The sequence below is a fragment of the Neovison vison genome, chromosome 1 (assembly GCF_020171115.1).
Source record: "Neovison vison isolate M4711 chromosome 1, ASM_NN_V1, whole genome shotgun sequence".
NCBI lineage: Eukaryota > Metazoa > Chordata > Mammalia > Carnivora > Mustelidae > Neogale > Neogale vison.
The window spans coordinates 161,409,432-161,435,152 of NC_058091.1; the positions used below are offsets into that span (position 1 = coordinate 161,409,432).

General features: G+C 44.0%; 1 protein-coding gene across 1 annotated transcript; it reads right to left on the bottom strand.

Moving 5' to 3' along the window:
• Positions 1-750: 750 nt before the first annotated feature.
• On the bottom strand, positions 751-4,801 carry LOC122914491 (protein FAM71C-like). The gene is made up of 4 exons (XM_044261139.1): positions 4,646-4,801; positions 2,810-3,012; positions 2,134-2,395; positions 751-1,350 (listed from the first exon to the last, which is right to left on the bottom strand). The coding sequence occupies exons 1-4, from the start codon at positions 4,799-4,801 to the stop codon at positions 751-753; spliced, it is 1,221 nt and encodes a 406-aa protein (XP_044117074.1).
• Positions 4,802-25,721: the final 20,920 nt, after the last annotated feature.

Sequence of the window (25,721 nt, forward strand, 5' to 3'; positions counted from 1 at the left end):
CAAAATCCACTTATGAACGTTAAAAATGGGGGGAGGCAAACAACTAGGGGAAACTAGGTTTTTGCAAAGAAATAACCAGTAAATGCAGTGTGGGATCCTGGAAACAAAATGCCACTGCAATCCAAGTGTTTATCTGAGTCACTATTACGTACCTGACAATTTACTATGAGAGGGGGCTGGAGGAGAAATATATGGAAACTGTACTATTGTTTGCCAATTTTTCGACAAGTCTCAATTTTTTTTAAGAGTACGCCTTTTTGTCTTTGAAATGAGAGATCAGAATCATCCCCAAGTGCTGAGGAAAAACACAGGTCAGCTGCAAGAAAAACACTGTACAGTAACCTCTGAGTGTATCTTTGTCCAAATCACTCCTGGCCTCAGAGCCCCCAGCTCCTTCCACTGCAAAACCAAACTCAATAGCAGTACTGCTTCTGGTTGTGAGGATCAGGTGTATGCACACAGGATGGCATCGACCAGGTAAGAAGCATGCCTTTCAGCTTCCTTCCTGAGGGGCCAAGCATGTCCCTGTCCTCAGAGCCCAACCCTATCATGTTCACACCACCCCTTTCTGTCTGCCCTGCTCGTTGCCTGTGTCAATCAGGGTTCAGCAGGCGCAATGGTCTGCAGCAAGTGTGAAGGGTGAAACTGTGCAACCCCTTCTACTGGAGGGCACAGTCCTCAAGGTGGGGGGTGAAGATAGTGCTCCCTTCCTCTGAAAACGGAAACACTCTAAGCAGGAGGTAAGGGAATTCAGTCCACCCACCTGGACCCTTTCTGGGTGAGGCTGAGGCTTATGTACTCCTGCAGCAGGGAACCACACCCTCGCTCCTTGAGGCTGCCCTGATTCTCCCTTTTGTCTCCCCACGGGGTTCCCTGTGACTTCAGGAATGATGTGTTTTCCCATATTCTGCTAAGAAGGTAAAGCCTTTCGGTGGGCATTCTCTCCTTGTCCTTACTCGTCCTCGGGGCTTTGGCCTGAACCGGCGAGAGTCTCTGGTGTCCATCTGGTTTGCTTGTGCTGCCTTCATTGGGATAGGCCCAGATGGAGGGTCCTGCGTCCGAACCGTTCACAGTGTTGCCAACAGGCCTTCTGTCTGTGCCCCCAACTGTGGCCCCCTTCATGCTAGCCTGCAGAGTTCCTGTTGCCCCGGGGGCCACCCTGCGATCTGTCCTTGGAGGTGCTGGGCTAAGGACAGATGGCGTGTTCCTGCGCAGACAGTATGAGGTCTGTGCTCGGTTTCCTTCCCCACCTGTGTAGGCCAGGGAGGCAGCCAGGGACACATCGCTGAGCACAGAAAGGCTGCTGCCGTTGACCTGATCTTGGTCCCCTTGTCCGTGGAGCTCCATGGCCTGTGTTGAGAGAAGAAACAGGAAAGTGGAGAAGACAGTGAGGGGAGGAGGGATGGTCACCTAAGCTAAGCTACTGCAGGGCTGTAACTGGGAGAACCTGTGAGATCCTCAAGTCCAGTGCACGCAGGGAGGCAGGAGCGCTGGGAGGCCATGAGGGCAGGGGGGCTGTGCCCACAGGGAGGCCTCACAGCACCTCCATGATGGTCACTTGAGTTCTGTGCAGACACAGGTGTGCTGCCAGGAGGGCACTCCCACATTCAGAGGGCACCCTCAAAGGGCCTTTTAACACACGGGTCTTAGCATTTCTGCACAACAGATTCTGGGGTGGGTGGTGGGGAGACTGCTGGCCAAGCTGTGCTCAGTGTACACTCTCATACAGAGCACAAGCTGTCCACACCTGCCATGCTGCTCATGAACAGAGCTCTGTATGCGGCTCCAGCTAAGGAAGGACTGCCACACACTTGCCAGTGTCCCATGACACATGCGCTGGCCTGGATTGTGGTAGCAACCGGTCCAGGGTGGACTGGACAGAGACGGTGCTGTTGGGGGCACTGCAACATCAGCCATGACATCAGAGGAGCCAGCATGTGAGGGGCCACAGGTGTTCACAAGTACTGGGACCTTTCCAGTGAGGCAAGGTCTACACATGGTGCCTAATGGGGCCTGAGCTCTTCCGAAGGCAGTTCTTTCTCACGGGGAGTCTCAGAGAGCTGCCTGGAAGGGCCCTCACTGCTCTTCCAAGTCACCCTGGCCCCACCACCCAGAGTCCACACAAAGGCTTACAGATGGGCTCCTCCTGTCCTCCACCTCCAGCCCGGGTATGGAGACCATGTCACCCGCAGGCTGGGCCTGGGTCCCGCTGTACGCCTCCATGGGGGGCCTCAGTAGGCCCACCAGGTCCTCCCAGCAGGCAAACACATCTTCCTTCGAATTGGAAGGAGGGCACAGCTGCAGGTAGAAAGAGCGGCCTGTGGCAAGCTTCAGCTGGAATTGCTTTTTGTCGTGATTATAGATGGATAACTTCACAAACTTCAAAGGAAGCAGCCTGTTGGGCAGCAAAGAAGTGGGAGATTAGGCTGAGACAAAGGGGAAGGAACAGGGAGGCAGTCTTCCGGTCCTGTCAGAATCTATTATTTCCTAGAAGATCTGCCAAATCCTGTCCACCCAGCTCAGCCCTCCTGCCAGAGTCACGTTCCTGAGACATGCCGCCGTAATTTGTAGCTAGCCCTTCACCTGCCAGGCCTCATAGGACACCAGGCCTGCTCCTGACCACCTACTAGGACCCCCCCTACTCCCCACTCTGCCATGCAAGGGCTGCTGCCATGTACCCCCATCTGTCCTCCTGGCCTTGAGCCAAATATTGCCTCCTCTGATTCTGACGTGGCTACAGGTCAAGCAGTGGTGGGCGTGCCCACTCTGCACACATCCCACACAGAGGGACTCAAACTCCTGCACTTGCCTGGTCAGTTCCAAGCTCTCTGCTGCCTTCAAGTCCGTTCTCTGGGTATCAGAGTCATCACTGGCATTGGCCACACAATGTGTGGCCGGCTGAGCCAGCAGCATGACATCTGGCGCTGGCAGGTGCTGGCCAGTGTAGGCCACGCCAACCGTCACCGTGTGCACGGTGTTGTGCACGTCGATCACCTCTCCCCGTCTGTTGACCTGGTGGTGTTGGAAGAACATGGCTTGGCCGTGCATTCTCTCCTGTCTTCATCGGCCCCACTCCTCAGAGAAGCGGCTACCGCAGCTCTCGGTGTGTGGCCGAAACTCAGCAGACCAGGCTCCAGCCATGCACCATGCGGACAACCGGGCTCATGCAAAACAGACATTGTATTAAGACCAAGAACAGCTTTCCACCTCAAAAATACCAAGGCAAGAAACCCTAAAACATAAAAGATTAAAGGTGGGACAGTCAAGTGCAACACATGATCTGGGCTGGGAAACCCTGCTACTGAGCACGCCATGGGGATGACTGAGAAAACACACATATACACACACACTACTAGTCAAAGGGCAGGAAATTGGGCCGTGGTTACCTAAGTAAACATCCAAGTTCTTAGCAAACTCAGGAAGAATTTAGAGCTAAGGAGACCAAATGTCGTCACGTACTCAATGAGGGTTGAGCGAGCAGGACAGTCCATGTCTTGAGTCTGGGTGCCTTCACTGGCTGGAATCCCGCCCTCATATTTTGGGTAGCCAGGGGCTCCATGGCCCAGACCGCCCAGTCACGGCACGCAAATCCTGGGGGAGGGACCCGGCATCGGGGTCCCTGACGTTTTTCAGGGGACTCCAAGGAAAAGCCAAGGCTGAGCAAGAGTGACAGCTGAGCGGTCACGGAGCTCTGGGGCAGGTGGCCCTTCTATCCCTGCACCCTCTTCCCTGCCTCACCCCTACAGGTGTGGTTGCTCATGCTGCATGGCCAGGACATACCGGATGCCACAGCCAACACCACCATCCCGAAAGCTGTGTAGACCAGAAACTCCCTGAGCTGAAAGCCTGATGACCTGGAAAGTCACATCACTCCCTGGGGCTCAGTCGGCCTCTCAGGACAAGGGGGTCTACATAAGTAGATTGTTGTGAGGCTCACAGGGGATGGACACCAGACTGAGATGGACCTTTTAGAGAACCACATACACATGATTGCAGGACCTGGAACCTTGAGTTCCTACAGAACATCCTGAGGGAGGGAAAGCAATGGCAAACAGCCCAACCAGCAGGACCTCATGGCACAATTCACCTGTCAAACCCACGACCGGACTGATCTCCAAGAGTTATTAAGTGTTTGGTAAGGACACACACAGGACAACACCTGCCTGACAATAAGGGCATCACATACGGCAAAGGGTGACACTAGGTAAAACATGCTTGAAAAATCATGTAGTGAAAAAACAAACAAACAAACAAAAAAACGAGTTACTTTCCTCTACCCACCTGCAAAGTCACTCAAGATATCATTACACACTCAGAACACAATAGGTCTACAGTATTGTTGTGGGAAGAAAAGAAGGAAAGGGAGGAAGAGGGGGAGCATTCATGAATCAGGGAGAACAGGGAGAAGAGGACACATACATAAATCAGGGAGAATATTGGAGAAGGAGGCATATACATGAATTAGAGAACAGGGAGAAGGGGGCACGTACATGCATCGGGCAGAACTGGGAAGAAGGGGACACATACATGCATCGGGGAGAACAGGGAGAAGGGGGCACCATGAATCAGGGAGAAGTGGGACCAGACTGTGAATGGGGGGGGGGGACCGGACCATGAATTGGGGAGGAGGGGGATGGCCCTTCACCTGTATGAAGTCACTCTCAAATGTGGGGACGTCTTTCAGGAGCGTATACTCTCCCTTGCCCAGCAGCTGGTGCAGCTTCCCTACAGAGCTGTGGAACATGGGCAGCACAGGGCAGCTCTGGGTGCTGGGGTCTACTGACTCCCTGTCGCTGTCCATGGCTCCCTTGCACTAAGAGACCTGCAGAGAGATCAGAGGTTTTCTTGCCCCTGGGACTTGGGCTGTTTCCCCAGCACTGGCACACATGTGCTGGCACAGAGTTAAGACCCATATCCTGCCATGGTGTGACTTTGACACAGGATCCTCTGAGCTCATATGTCCCCCACACCAGCTGGATGGGCGCCCATGTGGGACCTGGAGGAAGGCCTCCTGTCCTTGGCTGAGGGAGGCCAGCACCAGGACACTTGCACAGCTCAGGAACCACAGCGTAGGCCGGCGTGCAGACCCTTACCCTCACTCCTCAGCCACTGCCTTGTGCAGTGAACAACCTCTACAACCTTGTGGACAGGCCTGGCCTCAGAGACTCCAAACTTTCATTTTCCCACTCCCCCTGGCCCAGGCCTCTGACCTTCACTGCGGATTCACTGCATCCAAGAAAAGTGGCCATCACTTCTTTCTAAACAAAGACAGTCACCTGATCTGAGCTTTTCATTACTTCTCCCCATCGGGAAGGCTTTCCATTTAGACAACTGCCCCCCCCATCCTGGGTCAGGATTAGGACCAACCCCACCCTGACCCTGACCCCAGCTGAGGTCCACTTAGACCACTGTCCCTTCCCTCCTGAGTCAGGGTCAGGATCAAGCCCACCCCGACCCCAGCTGAGTTCCTGGTCCTGATGAGGTTCTGTCCCAGCCCACCCCAGGGGTCTCCTCCTGAGGCTCTCCCACGAAGCACGGGTCGGGATCACCTAACCCTGGTCTAGGTCACGGTCTTGGCGCGTCCACCCCACCGTCACACCCCAACCTGGTCTAGGTCACGGTCCTGGAGCGGCCACCCGACTGTCACACCCCACCCCGTCCAGATCATGGTCTTGGCATGGCCACCGCACTATCACTCCCCCGCCCAGGCACCCCTCCCTGCGCCCTGCAGTCCCGTGGGGCCAACGAGGACTGACACCTGGCCTCCGGGTGGGCACGGGCGGGCCGCAGCAGACCCGACCTCTGGAATCCCAAGTGCACCGGCCGCTCCAGCGGCCAGGGCGCCCCCGCCCTGCCCCGAACACGCTCTCGGCCCGCGGTCCCCTGGAAGGTCTGTCGCCGCCCCGCACAGGCCGCCCTTCAGCTCTGTCATTGTGAGCTGGAGCCGTCACACAGCACTGTGCCCTCATCCCCGCAGCCGCCCCTCCGCACAAACACCTGCCACCCACAAGGGACGCCCCAGCGCAGGACGCGCAGATGCAGTGGCTACCTCCGCAGGGAAGGGCAGCCCGCTGCGGGCCGGCGAGGAGAGCAGGAGAGCGCAGGAGCGGATGCCTGCGAGAGGGCCTCAAACTCCGCCCGGTTCAGGGCGGGACCCGAGGGCTGGAGCACCAGAGCAAAGGCCGCCAACAGTGCGTATGCCCCTTTAAGAATGGGCCAGCAGCTGCGCAAGCGCAGTCACCGCCTTGAACGTGTGGTAGGTCAGAGCGCATGCGCAGAAGTAGAGGGCACAATAAATGTTTCTGGGGTTTGGTGCTGGAGGGAGCAGGAACCGGGAACTGAGCCTTGCTGGGTTTACAGAAAAGGCGGCACAAGGGTGTCCCCGCTTGTCAGGGTGCCCTGCTCCTTTTCATCTCTTGGCATTGTGCACTAAAGCTGAAGCAGGTCCCTGATGTTAGCCCTCCAGGACTGGGTCAAGTAGGGACAAGGTCGTCTCGGGGATAGAACCAGAAAACTAGCTAAGGCACAGCATCTAAGCAGTGTTTTTGAACAACCAGACAGGGTAGAAACGTTCTGTGTTCGGATGACTTCAGGGTCTTTCTTGTGTCTCTGGAGATCAAAACCCCTTGTCTTGTACAAACTGAACAGATGGACCTCGTGGAAAGCAGGCATTTGAAGAACTGCTGGAGGAGCTCATAGCCTCGGTTCATCTGAATCCACAAGCCCCAACAGCTGACCAGTTCCATGCATTCTTCAAGTGAGTCTCTGTGGCCGCAGCCCTCAGGAGAACCAGGAATAGAGCATGCACTGACCTACTTTGAGGCGACTTTATTTCAGGGAACAGCAGAGTCGCATCTACCCACACACAGCCTGGTCTAGAGTCCGGCCAACCCGTGGGCGAGTCCCCGCACCAATCCTCCCTGCAGAACAAACAGGGACTCCTAGGGGACCATGCACAGTAAGTCCAAGGAGCATGGCTTCTCCTCTCACCAAGGAATGCCAAGTACAAAGCTAGGACTAGCCCAGGCTCAGGCTACCTCTCTGTCAGAGAGGACTCTTCAGACTCTGTGGGGCTAGGGCTGGCTATTGGTGAGGACTGAAGTTGTCCTCACTGCTGTCCCCTACCCTCCCTGGATCATGCTCCCAGGCACACCAAGCAGGGGTGGACTGGATGATATCTTAGGAGCTGGTTCTTCCCTGATGTTCTCTATTCTTCATTCTCTATTTTATTTGTCTTGGTTCTAATATTTTATGATTCTCTTCTTTATGCTAGTGCATTAGTTTTCCCTATTTACTACCCGTTACATGTTTATATCCTTTAACATCTCCCTAACCCCACATCCACCCATGTTAATCACCAATCTACTCTCTGTTTTATAAATTCAGCTTTTTTAGACTTCCATATATAAATGATGTCATTCAGGGTTTATCTTTCTGTCTCAGTTATTTCATTTAGCATAATGCCCTCAAGGTACACCAGTGATGCTCCAAATGTCTTCTTTTCCATGTCCAGATATATTCCATCCCATGTAAACACCCCATATCCTTTATCCATCCATCCATTCATTGACAAGCACTTAGGTTGTGTCCATATCCTAACTATTGTGAATAATGCTTAAGTGAATATAGGAGTGAAGACTTTTCTTTGAGATACTGATACCATCTCCTTTCACTGTGTTTCTCAAAGTAGGATTGCTGGATCACAAGGTAGATCTTTTAACTTTCTTTTTTTATTGTTTTAGGAACTTCCACACTATTTTCCATATTAAATGAACCAACTTACCTTTTACCAACAGTGCACAAAGGTTACATTTTCTCCACATTCTCTCCAACACTGATTGTCTCTTGTCTTCTTCATGATATCTAGTCCAACATTCCAGTCGTGTGAGGCAACATGTCATTATGGTTTTGATTTGCATTTCCCTGATGCTTGGTAACGGTCACCATCTTTTCACTTACCTGTTGACTATTTGGATACCTTCTTTGGGAAAAATTCTGTTGAGCTCCTGTACCATTTTTTTGATCAGATTGTTGTTGTTACTAAGTTTTATATTCCATTTCAAAGGCTGTGTTTTTATTTTGCTGATTGCTCCTTTTGCTGTGCAAATGCTTTTGAATTGGATGTAGTCCCACTTGTTAATTTTTACTTTTGCTACTTTTGCTTTGATGTCATATCCCAAAAAGTCATTGTTCAAACCAGTGTTAAGGAGCTTCTTTCACGTTTTGTTGTTGTTGCTGTTGTAGAAGTTTTAAGGTTTCATATCTTATGTTACATCTTTAATCCATGTCATGTAATTTTTGTGAGTGATAGAAGATAGAGGTACAAATTCATTTTTCTGTTCTATATGGCTACCCAGTTTTCCCATCACCATTTGTTGAAGACAATATCCTTTCTCTGTTTAGTTTTCTTTGTTCCCTTGTTGAATATTAGTTGACTGTATATGAATAAGTTTATTTCTTGGGTCTCCATTTACTTCTTTGGCATCTATATTCACCAGAAACATTGGCTTATAGTTTTATTTTTTCTCGTAGTGTTCTTATCTGGCTTTGAAGTCAGGGTGACGTTGCTCCTGTGTCATTCTGGAATCTCCCTTTGGTGAGTTTGTATGGCTACAAATTCTTTCTTATCCATGGGTGTGTGTCCAAGTCAGCAGTCTCTAGTATTTTCCCAGATAGATCTCAGAGTGTTTGGGGACGATTTGGTGAATCTTACTCTTTCTAATACCTATACCTAAGTCTGTCTACCTGTAAGCAGATGTACAGATTAGTGAGCCTTCTCCCACATCCCTTGGAGTTTAGTACCAGATCCAACCACTTCCACAGAGTATGTCTCTGTGTGAATGTCTCATTATCGTTAATAAAGAGAGGGGTGCGAAGGAGGGACATCTCATGTCACCACAATGCTGACTTACATTTCACATAGATTGAAAATTATTATAACATGCTTCCATTTTAAGTCATAATAAATAAGTAGAGTGAAATACCAAAATTATAATACTGTGTTTTATGTTTCTCTTTATTAGAGATCTTTATAGCTTCATATGACTTATACTTACTATCCACCTTTCATTCCAACCACAAAGACTCCCTTTAGCATTTGTTGGGCATATCTAGTTGTAACAAAAGTACTAGGCTCTGTGTATTGAGAGAAGAAAGAGTATTTATACACATATGACAGACTTACAAGAGTGATAACAAGTGGACAATTGGATATATAGTTCTGGAGATTAAAGTTGTGGCTGATCCATAGTTAAAATTTTGCAAGATTTTAACATATAGATGATATATGAAAATACGGGGATAAATATGATTTTTCAAGAACAGTGTGTAAACACAAATAAATAATGAGCAAGCACAGAGGGAATTCAAAACATAAATTTTAAGTGATAGAAGGAGACTAAAAATAAATAAATAAATAGAGGGGGAATAAGAGATGGGAAGACATTTATAAGATCATTAAGCAGACTATTCTAGAAAATGAGAGGCCCTAAGGCATTGAGTGTGGAAAGTGAGGATTAAGAATTTTTTATAAAAGTTATCCACACAGATTTACTGTTTTCCTGGGCAGGGTGGATTATTTGGTCTGGGGAAAATGCACACCATTCCAGTCACAGTGGAAGAGGAAAATGGTTTTGTAAAGAATTGGAAGCAATTCTACATGCAAAAAGTTACCCAGAAACACCTGTGTGAAGAGATGAGAAAAGGTGTGATGTTGAAAGGCAATGTGAGTTTCTGTTAGATGGAAGATTTTATTGTCTAGGTGAGTTTGAAGTCTTGTGATAAGTATCCAATAGTGAACAAAAATCTGGGTGTGGTACACAAAGTGATCACTGGTAGCCTGAGGCTAGAAAGGAATGGGACTAGGGAAAATGTGGAGATATCCAGATTCAATAGGAAAAGTATTTACTGTAAAAGAGAAAGAGGATCATTGGAATCTGATAATCATTTAAAGAAATGGAGTCAAAATAATATGCCAGATATAATCTGGGAATTGATGTGGATTACATTTCATCTTTCCAATTCTGAGATAATGCTATCAGCTCGTTTTACTATACAGAAGTGAGGATAGGATTCAACAAAATTACAAAGACATTTCATACTCCTTTTGGAAATTGGAACTGACAACTAATTAAAGACAAAGGTGGATTTGGCATCAAAATTAATCACTTAGCTGTTGTTTGGACCCTGATGTGTTTGTTGGAAGCCAGGTTGACTTTGGGTTGAGGCTTAGCTCTGTCAGCCTAGCTGGAGATAAGATCAAAGGAATGAGAGTTATTAGAGTCTCAGATTGTAAAGAGCAAATAACGAGATATAAGTTAAAATTTGAAACTGCTGTTGTCATAGTTATTTCACCAATAGGGACTGATACAATGTGAATTTAGTAGTTTGCTTAACCAAATTAGTGATTTAAGACATAGTTCCATTAGGAATGACAACAAAGTCCAAAATATGGCTAAAGACAAATAAGATTTTTTTAAAAAGTCATTATAGAAAGGAGTTAATGGGGAGTCAAGATGGCAGAGAAGTAGCAGGCTGAGACTATATCAGGTAGCAGGAGATCAGCTAGATAGCTTATCTAAAGATTGCAAACGCCTATAAATCCAAAGGGAGATCGAAGAGAAGAAGAACAGCAGTTCTAGAAACAGAAAATCAACCACTTTCTGAAAAGTAGGACTGGCAGAGAAGTGAAGATAGACCGTGGGGGGAGGGGCTAGCTCCCCGCAAAGGGGGAGCAATGGAGCACTATATTAGGACTTTTAAAAGTCTGATCCACTGAGGGACATTGCTCCAGAGGCTAAACTGGAGTGAAACCCATGTGACATGAGCATGGCCTGAGGTCCCGCAGTGTCACAAAAGGATCAGGTGTGTCTGAGTTTGATCGGAATGGCATTAAAAGTATAGATTGCTCTAGGCAGTATAGACTTTTTAACCATGTTTATTCTTCCGATCCAAGAGCATGGAATGGTCTTCCATCTATTTGTGTCTTCTTCAATTTCTTTCATGAGTGTTCTATAGTTCCTCGAGTACAGATCCTTTACCTCTTTGTTTAGGTTTATTCCCAAGAATCTTATGATTCTTGGTACTATAGTAAATGGAATCGATTCTCTAATTTCCCTTTCTGTATTTTCATTGTTAGTGTATAAGAAAGGTACTTATTTCTGCACATTGACTTTGTATCCTGCCACGTTGCTGAATTGCTGTATGAGTTCTAGTAGTTTGGGGGTGGAGTCTTTTGCGTTTTTCATATAAAGAATCATGTCATCTGCGAAGAGAGTTTGACTTCTTCATTACCAATTTGGATACCTTTTATTTCTCTCTGTTGTCTGATTGCTGTTGCTAGGACTTCTAATACTATGTTGAACAAGAGTGGTGAAAGTGGGCATCCTTGTCTTGTTCCTGATCTCAACGGGAAGGCTGCAAGCTTTTTCCCATTGAGGAGGATATTTGCTGTGGGTCTTTCATAGATAGACTTGATGAGGTTCAGGAATGTTCCCTCTATCCCTGTACTTTGGAGCGTTTTAATCAGGAACAGATGCTGGATTTTGTCAAATGCTTTTTCTGCATCAATTGAGAGGACCATGTGGTTCTTCTATCTTCTCATATTAATTTGTTGTATCACATTGATTGATTTGCAAATGTTGAACCATCCTTGTAGCCCAGGGATGAATCCCACCTGATCATTGTGGATAATCTTTTTAATGTGCTGTTGGATCCTGTTGACTAGGATCTTGTTCAGAATCTTAGCATCCATATTCATCAGTGATATTAATCTGAAATTCTCCTTTTTGGTAGGGTCCTTGCCTGGTTTGGGGATCAGGGTAATGCTGGCTTCATAGAAAGAGTCTGGAAGTTTTCCTTCTGCTTCAATTTTTTGAAACAGCTTCAGGAGAATAGGTGTTATTTCTTCTTTGAAAGTTTGGTAGAATTCCCCAGGGAATCCGTCAGGTCCTGGGCTCTTGTTTTCTGGGAGGTTTTTGATCACTGCTTCAGTCTCGTTATTAGATATCAGTCTATTCAGGTTGTTGATTTCTTCCTGGTTCAATTTTGCTAGTTTATATTTTTCCAGGAATGCATCAATTTCATCTAGATTGCTAAGCTTATTGGCATATAACTGTTGATAATAGCTTATGATGATTGTTTCTACTTCCTTGGTGTTCGTTGTGATCTCTCCCTTTTCATTCATAATTATATGTATATGAGATTTCTCTCTTTTCTTTTGGATTAGTGTGGCCAATGGTTTATCAATCTTATTGATTCTTTCAAAAAACAGCTTCTAGTTTCATTGATATGTTCTACTGTATCTCTGGTTTCTACCTCATTGATCTCAGCTCTAATCTTGATGATTTCCCTTCTTATGTGTGGAGTTGGTTTGATTTGTTTTTTATTCTCCAGTTCTTTAAGGTGTAGAGACAGCTGGTGTGTTCTGGATTTTTCAATTTTTTTGAGGGAGGCTTGGATGGCTATTATTTTCCCCTTAGGACCGCCTTTGCTGTATCCCATAGGTTTTGGACCGAAGTGTCTTCATTCTCATTGGTTTCCATTATTGTTTCAGTTCTTCTTTGATCTCCTGGTTGATCAAAGCATTCTTAAGCAAGGAAGTCTTTAGCTTACAGGTGTTTGAGTTCCTTTGTAACTTTTCCTTATGATTGAGCTCCAGTTTCAAAGCATTGTGATCTGAGAATATGCAGGGAATAATCTCAGTATTTTGGTATCCGTTGAGTCCTGATTTGTGATCCAGTATGTGTTCTATTCTGGAGAAGGTTCCGTGTGCACTTGAGAAGAATGAGTATTCTGCTGTTTTAGGGTGGAATGTTCTGTATATATCTATGAGGTCCATCTGGTCCAATGTGTCATTCAATGCTCTTGTTTCTTTATTGATTTTCTGCTTCAATGATCTGTCTAATTCTGAGAGAGGTGTGTTAAGATCTCCTATGATTAGTGTATTCATATCAATATGACTCTTTATCTTGATTAATAGTATTTTAAGTAATTGGCTGCTCCCAAATTGGGAGCATAGATATTTACAATTGTTAGATCATCTTGTTGGATAGTCCCTTTAAGGATTATGGAGTGTCCTTCTGTATCTCTGACTACAGTCTTTAGTTTGAAGTCTAATTTTTCTGATATGAGAATCGCTACCCCAGCCTTCTTTTGAGGCTCATTGGCATGAAAGATGCTTTTCCATCCCTTCACTTTCAGTCTGTGTGTATCTTTAGGTTCAAAATGGGTCTCTTGTAGGCAACATATGGATGGGTCTTGTCGTTTTATCCAATCTGCAACCCTGTGCCATTTTATGGGTGCATTTAGGCCATTCACATTGAGAGTGATTATATATATATATATATATATATATATATATATATATGCAAAAAAAGAAAGAACCTCGTCAAAAAGAACCCTACGTGTAAATTTTATATGCTATCAGGGCAAACACAAAAACACAGAAACACTGGTGGAAGAAGATGGGAGAGTTCTTATAAATTCTCAGTGTGTGCGAGGAAGTTTGTTTTGATTCTTCCTGGATGTATCTTGATATCTTTGTTAAAGGACTCCACTTTCCTAAGATAAAGGGGATTAAAAATTGGTTTACCTATAGGGGTAGTATTGATTGGGGAAAGGGGATTACTTTGAAGTTTAACTCTATATGAATATTAGAGGATAAAAATAAAAAGGAATAAACTAGACTAAACTAAACTAAAATTTTAAAAAAGGAATTCCAAAAATAAAAATGCAAAGAAAAACATAGGTATATGTATCAAAAAGTTCAGGTTAGAAAGGTATTATGGAATTTGATGTACTGTACAACTGGTTGTGGTGGTAAATAGGTTAAAAAAAATACCTATGTGTAAAAAAAAAAATGAACTGGAATAATGGGAACGAGTGAACAATACAAGTTTTCCTATGAAGTAGCGGTTGTTCTCTTGTAGTCCTGTATTTTTTCCTCTCTTTTTTTTTCTTCTTGGTTTGTTTTCTGGGGGAGCGGCCTGCCACATGGGTTGTCAGCCAATGATGTTTCCTGAGTTAAGTCCTCCCACCCCCCTCAAGGGGGTGGGCTCTGAGGAAACTGGTTTTTTTCAGGCTTTTGTTCTCTGGCGGTTTTTATGCTTGTTCACTTTCTTTTTCTCTCACCTTTACCGCCTTTGATGGTATTTGTAGTTTTAGAGGAAAACAAACCACACCCTGATCTCCCTCTCAGAGAGAATCCTCAGTCTGGGTGCAGAGCCTAAATAAGTTCCCCCTTGGCCACTGGCAGAGCAGGTTCCAATTTGCAGACCGTGGGGGTGCAGGATCTTTTGCTTGAAACCAAATCCAAAGCAGTGGCAGCTGTCTGGGAACTCCCGACCACCAGAGAGGTTCCAAGCAGCAATCCCACACTGAGATTTTGCCGCTGGTCCAGGCTGGGAGTGCCCGGCTTGCACGCACCTCTTTCAGAGGGAGCTATGGGTCAGGCGTGCGTCTCAGGCACTGAGAATGGGGCGCTGGTCTGTAAGCACCAGGCTGGGCTTTTGCGCACCTCTGTCAGGGGAGAGTTTGGGGCACGCAGCTTAGGCTTTGAAACAATGGCGCGGGTCAAGGAGCGTCGGCCGGGCCTCTGTAACTCAGGGGAGCATGAGGTATGTGCGCGCATATCTCAAGCTTTGTGGTAGGGCTCGCACATTCTGCTGACCGGCGTGGTTCCCATCCCCTCACAAGACTAGAACCCACGCATTCTCGGGCATGCTGGTGGCTTAGGGACCAAGAGCTGGTTTCTCCGCCGCACTCTCTCTGCCTCAGCGCTGGGGAGGCTGTCCTGGGACCGGGGACTTATGCCCCTGTCCCTAGCTGCCCCGATTCCCACAATTTCCCCCTGCGATCGTTTGCTCTTTTGGAGTGCTTTCAACCAGTCTCCAAGTTAATGCTGGTCCCCAGACACAGGGCACTCTCACTCGTATTGGGGTATTACTTTCCAACCAGTCACCTCTGGTGGCCCCCTCCCCCTTTTGCTTATCTTCCGATATAAGTCCGCTGTTCCCACCCCGCTTTACCTGCCCACTGGCGTCTTCTGCCCCTGTAGAGATCCAGACGTGTATAATTCTGATCTCAGGCTGATTTCATGGGTGATTGGAGTTCTTTGGTAGGTAATCAGCTCACTTTGGGGTACCGGCTTAAAAGGGGCTTCCTCCTACTCCCCCGCCATCTTGTCCCCCCCAGAAGCTGAATGGAGATATAATGGGCTATTTGTCATCAATAAGAATGCACTTTAGACATTTTTCCATGGAACTAGAACATAAAATGCTAAGCAAAATAATTAGAGAAATAAAAATAGCATATGATTTCATTCATCTGTGGAATTTAAGAAATATTCTGGTGACCATAGGGGAAGGAAGGGTAAAATAATAGTGGATAATAACAGAGAGACAAACTGTAAGAGACACTTAGCTATAGAGAATAAACTGAGGGCCGATGGAAAAGAGTTGAATGGGGGCATGAGGTGATTGGGGTATGGGCAGTAAGGAGGACACTTGATGTAATGAGCACTGACTGTTGTATGCAACTGACAAATTCCTTAATTCTACCTCTGAAGCTAACAGTACAGTATATGTTAACTAATTTGAATTTAAATAAAACTTAAAGAAAAAATAGATTATTTGACCATACAGTTATGGGTCAATTTCTGGGATTTCTTTACTTTTCCATTAATATATGTGTCTATTTTTATGTCAGCACCATATTGTCTTGATCACTTCAGCTTTGTAACAGCTTGAACTCCAGAAACGTGACTCCTCCAGCTTACTTTATTTTTTCAGGATTGCTTTGGTTATTCAGGGTCTTTAGTGGTTTCATGCGTGTTTTAGGATTGTTTTTTCTTGCCATGTGAAAGATGCTGGTGGTATTTGGATAAGGGTTGCATAAATATTTAGATTGGTTTGGGTAGGATAGACCTTTTAACAATGTTTGTTCTTCCCGTCCATGAACATGGAATGTTTTCCATTTCTTTTTGTCATCTTCAACATCTTTCACAATTTTTCTATAATTTTCAGAGTACAGGTCTTTCACCTTTTTGATTGTGTTTATTCCTAGGTATCCTGTTATTTTTGGTACAACTGCATATGGGATTCCTTGATTTTTTTTTTCTTATGCTTCATTATTGTTGTATAGAAATACAACTAATTTCTGTACATTGAGTTTCTATCGCGAAACATTTTTAAATTCATGTATTAGTTGTAGGAATATTTTTGGTTGAGAATTTCAGGTTTTCTATTTAGAGTATCATATCATCTACAGTTAGTGAAATTTGTACATATGCCTTCCTCATTTGGATGTCTTTTATTCCTTTTTGTTTCTGATTGCTGTCACTAAGAATTCCAGTGCTATGTTAAATAATAATGGTAACAGTGGTCCTTCCTGTCTTGTTTCTGAATTTAGAGGAATACCTCTCAGTTTTTCCGATGATATTAGCACTGTCTCTTTCATATATTGCCTTAAAGGTGTTGAATAATGTTCACTTTATCCCTAGTTTTTTGAGGGTTTTTATCAATAGTGGATGCTGAATTTTGTCAAGTGATTTTTCTGTGTTATTGAGGGGATCATATGGTTCTTACTCTTTCTTTTATTAATGTTGTGTATCATGCTGATTGATTTGCAAATGCTGACCCAGTTCTGCAGCCCAAGAATAAATCCCATTTGACCATGGTGAATAATTCTTTTAAGGTGTTGTTGAATTAACTTTTCCAGCTATGTGCTTAGAGGTTTGCATCAGTATTCATCAGGGATATTGGCCTGTAATTCTCTTTTTTAGTGATGTCTTTTGTTTTGGAATCAAGGTAATGCTGGCTTCAAGGAATGAGTTTAGGAAATTTTTCTTCAATTTCTATTTTTTAGAATCTATTTTGAGAAAAAAATAGATATTAATTATTCTTTAAATGTCTAGTAAAATTTCCTGAGAAGCCATCTGGTCCCTGGGCTTTTGTTTGTTGGGAGAGTTTTGATTACTGATTCAATTTCTTTTCTTGTATTGGGTCTACTCAAATTTTCATTTTTTTTTCCATTTCAGTTTTGGTTGTTTGTTTCTGGGGATTTATCCATTTATTACAGATTTCCCACTTTGTTGGCATATAATTTGTCAAAATATTCTTTTAATTATTTGCATTTGGGGGATCTTGGTTGTGGTAACTCCTCTTTCATTTATGATTTTATTTCTTTGGGTCCTTCCTCTTTTCTTTTTGATGAGTCTGACTAGGGTTTTAAATTGTATTAATTCTTTCAAAGAACTAGATCTTAGTATCACTGGTCTGTTCAACTGATTTTGTTTGTTTCTTTCTTTTTTTGCTGCAAATGATAGAAACTTTAATTTTATGCACCCTTGTTCTTTTTTTTCAATTTATTTATTTTCAGAAAAACATTATTCATTATTTTTTCACCACACCCAGTGCTCCATGCAAGCTGTGCCCTCTATAATACCCACCACCTGGTACCCCATCCTCCCACCCCCCCCCCGCCACTTCAAACCCCTCAGATTGTTTTTCAGAGTCCATAGTCTCTCATGGTTCACCTCCCCTTCCAATTTACCCAAATTCCCTTCTCCTCTCTAACACCCCTTGTCCTCCATGCTATTGGTTATGCTCCACAAATAAGTGAAACCATATGATAATTGACTCTCTGCTTGACTGATTTCACTCAGCATAATCTCTTCCAGTCCCGTCCATGTTGCTACAAAAGTTGGGTATTCATCCTTTCTGATGGAGGCATAATACTCCATAGTGTATATGGACCACATCTTCCTTATCCATTCATCCGTTGAAGGGCATCTTGGTTCTTTCCATAGTTTGGCGACTGTGGCCATTGCTGCTATAAACATTGGGGTACAGATGGCCCTTATTTTCACGACATCTGTGTCTTTGGGGTAAATACCCAGGAGTGCAATTACAGGGTCATAGGGAAGCTCTATTTTTAATTTCTTGAGGAATCTCCACACTGTTCTCCAAAGAGGCTGCACCAACTTGCATTCCCACCAACACTGGAAGAGGGTTCTCCTTTCTCCACATCCACTCCAACACATGTTGTTTCCTGTCTTGCTAATTTTGGCCATTCTAACTGGTGTAAGGTGATGTCTCAATGTGGTTTTAATTTGAATATCCCTGAGGGCTAATGATTTGTTTCTTTCTATATAATTTATTTCTTCTCTAATGTTTATTATTTCCATCAGCTGACTTTAGGCTTTAAATTTTTTCTTTTTTTCTTTTTTTAATTTTTTTTTTAAATTTGACAGACAGAGATCACAAGTAGGCAGAGACGCAGGCAGAGAGAAAGGAGGAAGCAGGCTCCCCACTGAGCAGAGAGTTCAATGTGTGGCTTGATCCCAGGACCCAGGGATCATGACCTGAGCTGAAGGCAGAGGCTTTTAACCCACTGAGCCACCCAGGTGCCCCTAGGCTTTATTTGCTGGTCCTTTTCTAGATCCTTTAGGTGTAAGGTTAAGTTGTGTATTTAATGTCTTTCTTGCTCCTTAAAGGAAACCTGTGTTGCAGTATATTTCCCTCTTAGGACTGCCTTTGCTACATCCCAAATGTTTTGGATTGTCATTTTGTTGTTGCTTGCTTGTTGTTTTGTTATTTTTATTTTTGTTTTCATTTTCATTCACTTCTCTTTACTTTTCTTTGTCTTCTTTAATTTTCTGGTTAGCTCATGGATGGGCTGTTCTTTACTTATGGTAAGATGTTCTTTAATCACAATGTATTTGTGGTCTTTCCACATTTTCTGTTGTGTTTGATAGTAGTGTAGTCTGAAAATACACATACTATGATCTCAGTCTTTTTGTAATTGTTGAGGGCTTATTTGTGATGCAGTTTGTGATCTATTATAGAGAATGTTCCATGTGTACTTAAGAAAAATGTGTACTCTGCTTCTTTAGAAGGAAATATTCTGACTATATCTGTTAGTCCATCTGGTCCTGTGTGTCATTCAAAGCTATTGTTTCCTTATTGATTTTCTGCTTAGATGATCTGTTCATTGATATGTATGGTGTTAAGGACCCCTACTATTATTTTATTATTATCAGTGAGTTTCTTTATGCCTGTTATTGTTTTATATATTTGGATGCTCTCAATGTGTATCATATCAATTGATTTGCAAATACTGACCCAGCCCTGCAACCCAGGAATAAATCCCACTTGATTGTGTTGATCTTGTTGGATAGATCCCTTTATTATGATAATATTCTCTTTTTCATCTCCTATTACAGTCTTTGTTTTGAAATCTAGCTTGCCTGATATATGTATGTCTAATCTGGCTTTCTTTTGATGTCCAATAGCATAATAGGTTATTTTCCATCCCCTCATTTTCAATCTGGAGGTGTCTTTAAGTCTATTATATTTAGTAGAGTTTATATTTGTAGGGGATATATATTCAGAGCAATCTTGAGCAGTAACGACAGAGTGTCCTTATGAATCTTCAACCCCACACATTCAGTCTTGCCCATTATCAATCCAAACACAGTGGCACATTTCTCAAAAACCATGGCCCTACATTAACAAAGTATTTTCACCCAATGTTCATCATTTACATTGGTTTATTCCCTGATGTTGTATATTCTGTGGTTCTTGACAAATGTATAATGACATGGATACACATTTAAGGTGTGATAGGGAATAACTTCCTTCTCAAAAATCCTCTGTGTTCATCTTGTTCACCCTTCCCTTCTTCCAATGCCTGGAATCCAATGATTGTGTGTAGCCTGCATGATTTGATCTTTTCCAAAAAGTCATATGGTTGGTATCCTACAGTATGTAGCCTCTTCAGATTGACATCATTCACTTAATAATACTTAATTAAGGTTACTGCATGTCTTTTTCCCCCCTTGATAGCTCATTTCTTTTTAGCACTGAAAGTATTCCATTTTTTGGATGTACCACAATTTCTCTATACTTTTTTTTTTCTACGAATTTATTTATTTTCAGAAAAACAGTATTCATTATTTTTTCACCACACCCAGTGCTCCATGCAAGCTGTGCCCTCTATAATACCCACCACCTGGTACCCCAACCTCCCACCCCCCCCCGCCACTTCAAACCCCTCAGACTGTTTTTCAGAGTCCATAGTCTCTCATGGTTCACCTCCCCTTCCAATTTACCCAAATTCCCTACTACTCTCTAACCCCCCTTGTCCTCCATGCTATTGGTTATGCTCCACAAATGAGTGAAACCATATGATAATTGACTCTCTCTGCTTGACTGATTTCACTCAGCATAATCTCTTCCAGTCCCGTCCATGTTGCTACAAAAGTTGGATATTCGTCCTTTCTGATGGAGGCATAATACTCCATAGTGTATATGGACCACATCTTCCTTATCCATTCATCCGTTGAAGGGCATCTTGGTTCTTTCCATAGTTTGGCGACTGTGGCCATTGCTGCTATAAACATTGGGGTACAGATGGCCCTTCTTTTCACGACATCTGTATCTTTGGGGTAAATACCCAGGAGTGCAATTGCAGGGTCGTAGGGAAGCTCTATTTTTAATTTCTTGAGGAATCTCCACACTGTTCTCCAAAGAGGCTGCACCAACTTGCATTCCCACCAACAGTGGAAGAGGGTTCCCCTTTCTCCACATCCTCTCCAACACATGTTGTTTCCTGTTTTGTTAATTTTGGCCATTCTAACTGGTGTAAGGTGATATCTCAATGTGGTTTTAATTTGAATCTCCCTGAGGGCTAATGATGATGAGCATTTTTTATGTGTCTGATAGCCATTAGTATGTCTTTATTGGAGAAGTGTCTGTTCATATCTTCTGCCCATTTTTTGATGTGTTTGTCTGTTTCGTGTGGGTTGAGTTTGAGGAGTTCATTATAGATCCTGGATATCAACCTTTTGTCTGTACTGTCATTTGCAAATATCTTCTCCCATTCCGTGGGTTGCCTCTTTGTTTTTTTGACTGTTTCCTTTGCTGTGCAGAAGCTTTTGATTTTGATGAAGTCCCAGAAGTTTATTTTTGCTTTTGTTTCCTTTGCCTTTGGAGACGTATCTTGAAAGAAGTTGCTGTGGCTGATATCGAAGAGATTACTGCCTATGTTCTCCTCTAAGATTCTGATAGATTCCTGTCTCACGTTGAGGTCTTTTATCCATTTTGAGTTGATCTTTGTGTACGGTGTAAGAGAATGGTCGAGTTTCATTCTTCTACATATAGCTGTCCAGTTTTCCCAGCACCATTTATTGAAGAGACTCTCTTTTTTCCACTGTATATTTTTTCCTGTTTTGTCGAAGATTAATTGACCATAGAGTTGAGGGTCCATATCTGGGCTCTCTACTCTGTTCCACTGGTCTATGTGTCTGTTTTTATGCCAGTACCATGCTGTCTTGGTGATCACAGCTTTGTAATAAAGCTTGAAATCAGGTAAGGTGATGCCGCCAGCTTTATTTTTGTTTTTCAACATTTCCTTAGCGATTCGGGGTCTCTTCTGATTCCATACAAATTTTAGGATTATTTTCTCCAGCTCTTTGAAGAATGCCGGTGGAATTTTGATCGGAATGGCATTAAAAGTATAGATTGCTTTGGCAGTATAGACATTTTAACAATGTTTATTCTTCCGATCCAAGAGCATGGAATGGTCTTCCATCTTTTTGTGTCTTCTTCAATTTCTTTCATGAGTGTTCTATAGTTCCTCAAGTATAGATCCTTTACCTCTTTAGTTAGGTTTATTCCCAGGTATCTTATGGTTCTTGGTGCTATAGTAAATGGAATCGATTCTCTAATTTCCCTTTCTGTATTTTCATTGTTAGTGTATAAGAAAGCCACTGATTTCTGCACATTGACTTTGTATCCTGCCACGCTGCTGAATTGCTGTATGAGTTCTAGTAGTTTGGGGGTGGAGTCTTTTGGGTTTTCCATATAAAGAATCATGTCATCTGCGAAGAGAGAGAGTTTGACTTCTTCATTACCAATTTGGATACCTTTTATTTCTCTCTGTTGTCTGATTGCTGTTGCTAGGACTTCTAATACTATGTTGAATAAGAGTGGTGAAAGTGGGCATCCTTGTCTTGTTCCTGATCTCAACGGGAAGGCTGCAAGCTTTTTCCCATTGAGGATGATATTTGCTGTGGGTCTTTCATAGATAGATTTGATGAGGTTCAGGAATGTTCCCTCTATCCCTATACTTTGAAGCGTTTTAATCAGGAACGGATGTTGGATTTTGTCAAATGCTTTTTCTGCATCAATTGAGAGGACCATGTGGTTCTTCTCACTTTTCCTATTAATTTGTTGTATCACATTGATTGATTTACGAATGTTGAACCATCCTTGTAGCCCAGGGATGAATCCCACCTGATCATGGTGGATAATCTTTTTAATGTGTTGTTGGATCCTGTTGGCTAGGATCTTGTTGAGAATCTTAGCATCCATATTCATCAGTGATATTGGTCTGAAATTCTCCTTTTTGGTATGGTCCTTGCCTGGTTTGGGGATCAGGGTGATGCTGGCTTCATAGAAAGAGTCTGGAAGTTTTCCTTCTGCTTCAATTTTTTGAAACAGCTTCAGGAGAATAGGTGTTATTTCTTCTTGGAAGGTTTGGTAGAATTCCCCAGGGAATCCGTCAGGTCCTGGGCTCTTGTTTTTTGGGAGATTTTTGATCACTGCTTCAATCTCGTTATTAGATATCGGTCTATTCAGGTTGTCGATTTCTTCCTGGTTCAATTTTGGTAGTTTATATTTTTCCAGGAATGCATCCATTTCATCTAGGTTGCTAAGCTTATTGGCATATAACTGTTCGTAATAACTTCTGATGATTGTTTCTACTTCCTTGGTGTTAGTTGTGATCTCTCCCTTTTCATTCATAATTTTATGAATTTGGGCTTTCTCTCTTTTCTTTTGGATTAGTGTAGCCAGTGGCTTATCGATCTTATTGATTCTTTCAAAAAACCAGCTTCTAGTTTCATTGATACGTTCTACTGTATCTCTGGTTTCTCCCTCATTGATCTCAGCTCTAATCTTGATGATTTCCCTTCTTATGTGTGGAGTTGGTTTGATTTGTTGTTGATCCTCCAGTTCTTTAAGGTGTAGAGACAGCTGGTGTGTTCTGGATTTTTCAATTTTTTTGAGCAAGGCTTGGATGGCTATGTATTTTCCCCTTAGGACCGCCTTTGCTGTATCCCATAGGTTTTGGACCGAAGTGTCTTCATTCTCATTGGTTTCCATGAATTGTTTCAGTTCTTCTTTGATCTCCTGGTTGATCCAAGCATTCTTAAGCAAGGTGGTCTTTAGCTTCCAGGTGTTTGAGTTCCTTCGGAACTTTTCCTTGTGATTGAGCTCCAGTTTCAAAGCATTGTGATCTGATAATATGCAGGGAATAATCTCAGTCCTTTGGTATCGGCTGAGTCCTGATTTGTGACCCAGTATGTGGTCTATTCTGGAGAAGGTTCCGTGTGCACTTGAGAAGAATGAGTATTCTGCTGTTTTAGGGTGGAATGTTCTGTATATATCTATGAGGTCCATCTGGTCCAATGTGTCATTCAATGCTCTTGTTTCTTTATTGATTTTCTGCTTCGATGATCTGTCTAATTCTGAAAGAGGCGTGTTAAGATCACCTACGATTAGTGTATTCATATCAATATGACTCTTTATCTTGATTAACAGTTTTCTTAAGTAATTGGCTGCTCCCATATTGGTAGCATAGATATTTACAATTGTTAGATCATCTTGGTGGATAGTCCCTTTAAGGATTATGTAGTGTCCTTCTGTATCTCTGAGTACAGTCTTTAGTTTGAAGTCTAATTTATCTGATATGAGAATCGCTACCCCAGCCTTCTTTTGAGTCCCATTGGCATGAAAGATGCTTCTCCACCCCTTCACTTTCAGTCTGCGTGTATCTTTAGGTTCAAAATGGGTCTCTTGTAGACAGCATATGGATGGGTCCTGTCGTTTTATCCAATCTGCAACCCTGTGCCGTTTTATGGGTGCATTTAGGCCATTCACATTGAGAGTGATTATTGATAGATACGTTTTTATTGACATCGAGTTACCTTTGAAGTCTTTCTTTCTTAGACTGTCTCTATATTTCTGTTCAATGCTATTCTTTGGATTTTTCCTCTTTTATAGCACCCCCCTTAATATTTCCTGCAGTATCGGCTTGGTGGTTGCATAGTCTTTTAAGCCTTGCCGGTCTTGGAAACTCTTTATCTCTCCATCCATTTTGAATGTCAGTCTTGCTGGATAAAGTATTCTTGGCTGCATGTTCTTCTCATTTAGTGCCCTGAATATATCTTGCCAGCCTCTTCTGGCTTGCCAGGTCTCTGTGGACAGGTCTGACGTTATTCTGATGGGCTTCCCTCTGTAAGTAAGGAGCCTCTTTGCCCTGGCAGCTTTCAAGAGATTATACCTACAATTATAATTTCTCAATTTGACTATCAGGTGTCGTGATGTTTTTTTGGAGTGTATAATCTTGGGTGGAGACCGTTCAGCCTCTAGTACATGAACGCTGGTTTCATTCGCGAGATTCGGAAAGTTTTCATGAAGGACTTGTTCCACGACATCTTCTAGACTTCTTTCTTTCTCCTCCCCTTCAGGAATTCCAATAATTCTGACGTTGGAACGCTTCATGGCATCACTTATTTCCCTATTTCTGCTTTCGTGGGATCTAAGCTGTTTGTTCCAGGCTTCCTCCTGATCCTTTCTCTCTATCTGTTTGTCTTCCAGATCACTAATTCTATCTTCTGTCTCAGTTACCCTAGCTTTGAGAGAGTTTAGATTGGATTGGAACTCATTGAGAGCATTGTGGACCTCCTCCCTGGTAGCTTTAAGCTCTGCCCTAACATTGTGAACATCCTGTCTGGTCGCTTTCAGTTCGGCCCTAATCAATTCTGTTTGGTCATCCATGGCTTTCTCCAACCTAGCTATTGCCTGGATAATTGTTAGCCTGAATTCTCTTTCTGACATATTGTCTATGTTGATAGCCGTTAGCTCTGTTGCAGAAGGTCCATCCTCTGTATTTTTCTTCTGTTGGGCATTCCTCCTCCTAGTCATTTTGGTGGGAGAAGACTGAACAGATGTAGCTGGATGTATCAACTCTGGTGCAGTCAAGGTGCACCCTGGAACACTTCCTGATCTCCGTCTCAGAGAGAAGCCTCAATCTGGGTGCAGAAGCTGAATAAATTCCCCCTTGGACGCTGGCAGTGCAGGTTCCAAGTTAAAGACCCTGGGGGCGCAGGATCTTTTGCTTGTCCCCAAAGCCAAGGCAGTGGCGGCTGTCTGGGAGCTCCTGACCGCCAGAGAGGTTCCAAGCAGCGATCACACACTGAGATTTTGCCGCCGGCGGGGGCTGGGAGTGCCCGGCTTGCGCGCACCTCTTTTCAGAGGCGGCTGTGGGTCGGGCGCGCGTCTGGGGCACTGAGAATGGGCGCTGGTCCGTAAGCCGCAGGCTGGGCTTTTGCGGGCCTCTGTCCGGGGAAGAGTTTCGCGCGCGCCTGGCTTAGACTTTGAAACAATGGCCCGGGTCAAGAAGCGCCCCAGGGCCTTAGAAACCCAGGAGAGCTGGAGCGACGTGCACGCGCATCTCAAGCTTTGTGGTAGGGCTAGCGCGCGTTCTGCAGACCGGCGCAGCTCCCATCCCCTCACAGGAGCCGGAACCCCTGCGCTCTGGGGCGCGCTGGCGGCTTAGGGACCAGGAGCCGGTTTCCCCGCCGCACTCTCTCTGCCTCCGCACCGGGGAGGCCGTCTGGGACCGGGGACTTAAGCCCCTGTCCCTAGCCGCCCCGA

Bases quoted from the DNA above. Each gene is read 5' to 3' on its own strand.
- LOC122914491 (XM_044261139.1), bottom strand. From the start codon at position 4,801: ATGGACAGCGACAGGGAGTCAGTAGACCCCAGCACCCAGAGCTGCCCT. The intron at 3,013-4,645 runs GTGAAGGGCCAT...CAACACCACCAG, and splicing joins TTGAGAGTGACTTCATACAG to GTCAACAGACGGGGAGAGGT. The intron at 1,351-2,133 runs GTAAGCCTTTGT...CTCTCAACACAG, and splicing joins AGGACAGGAGGAGCCCATCT to GCCATGGAGCTCCACGGACA.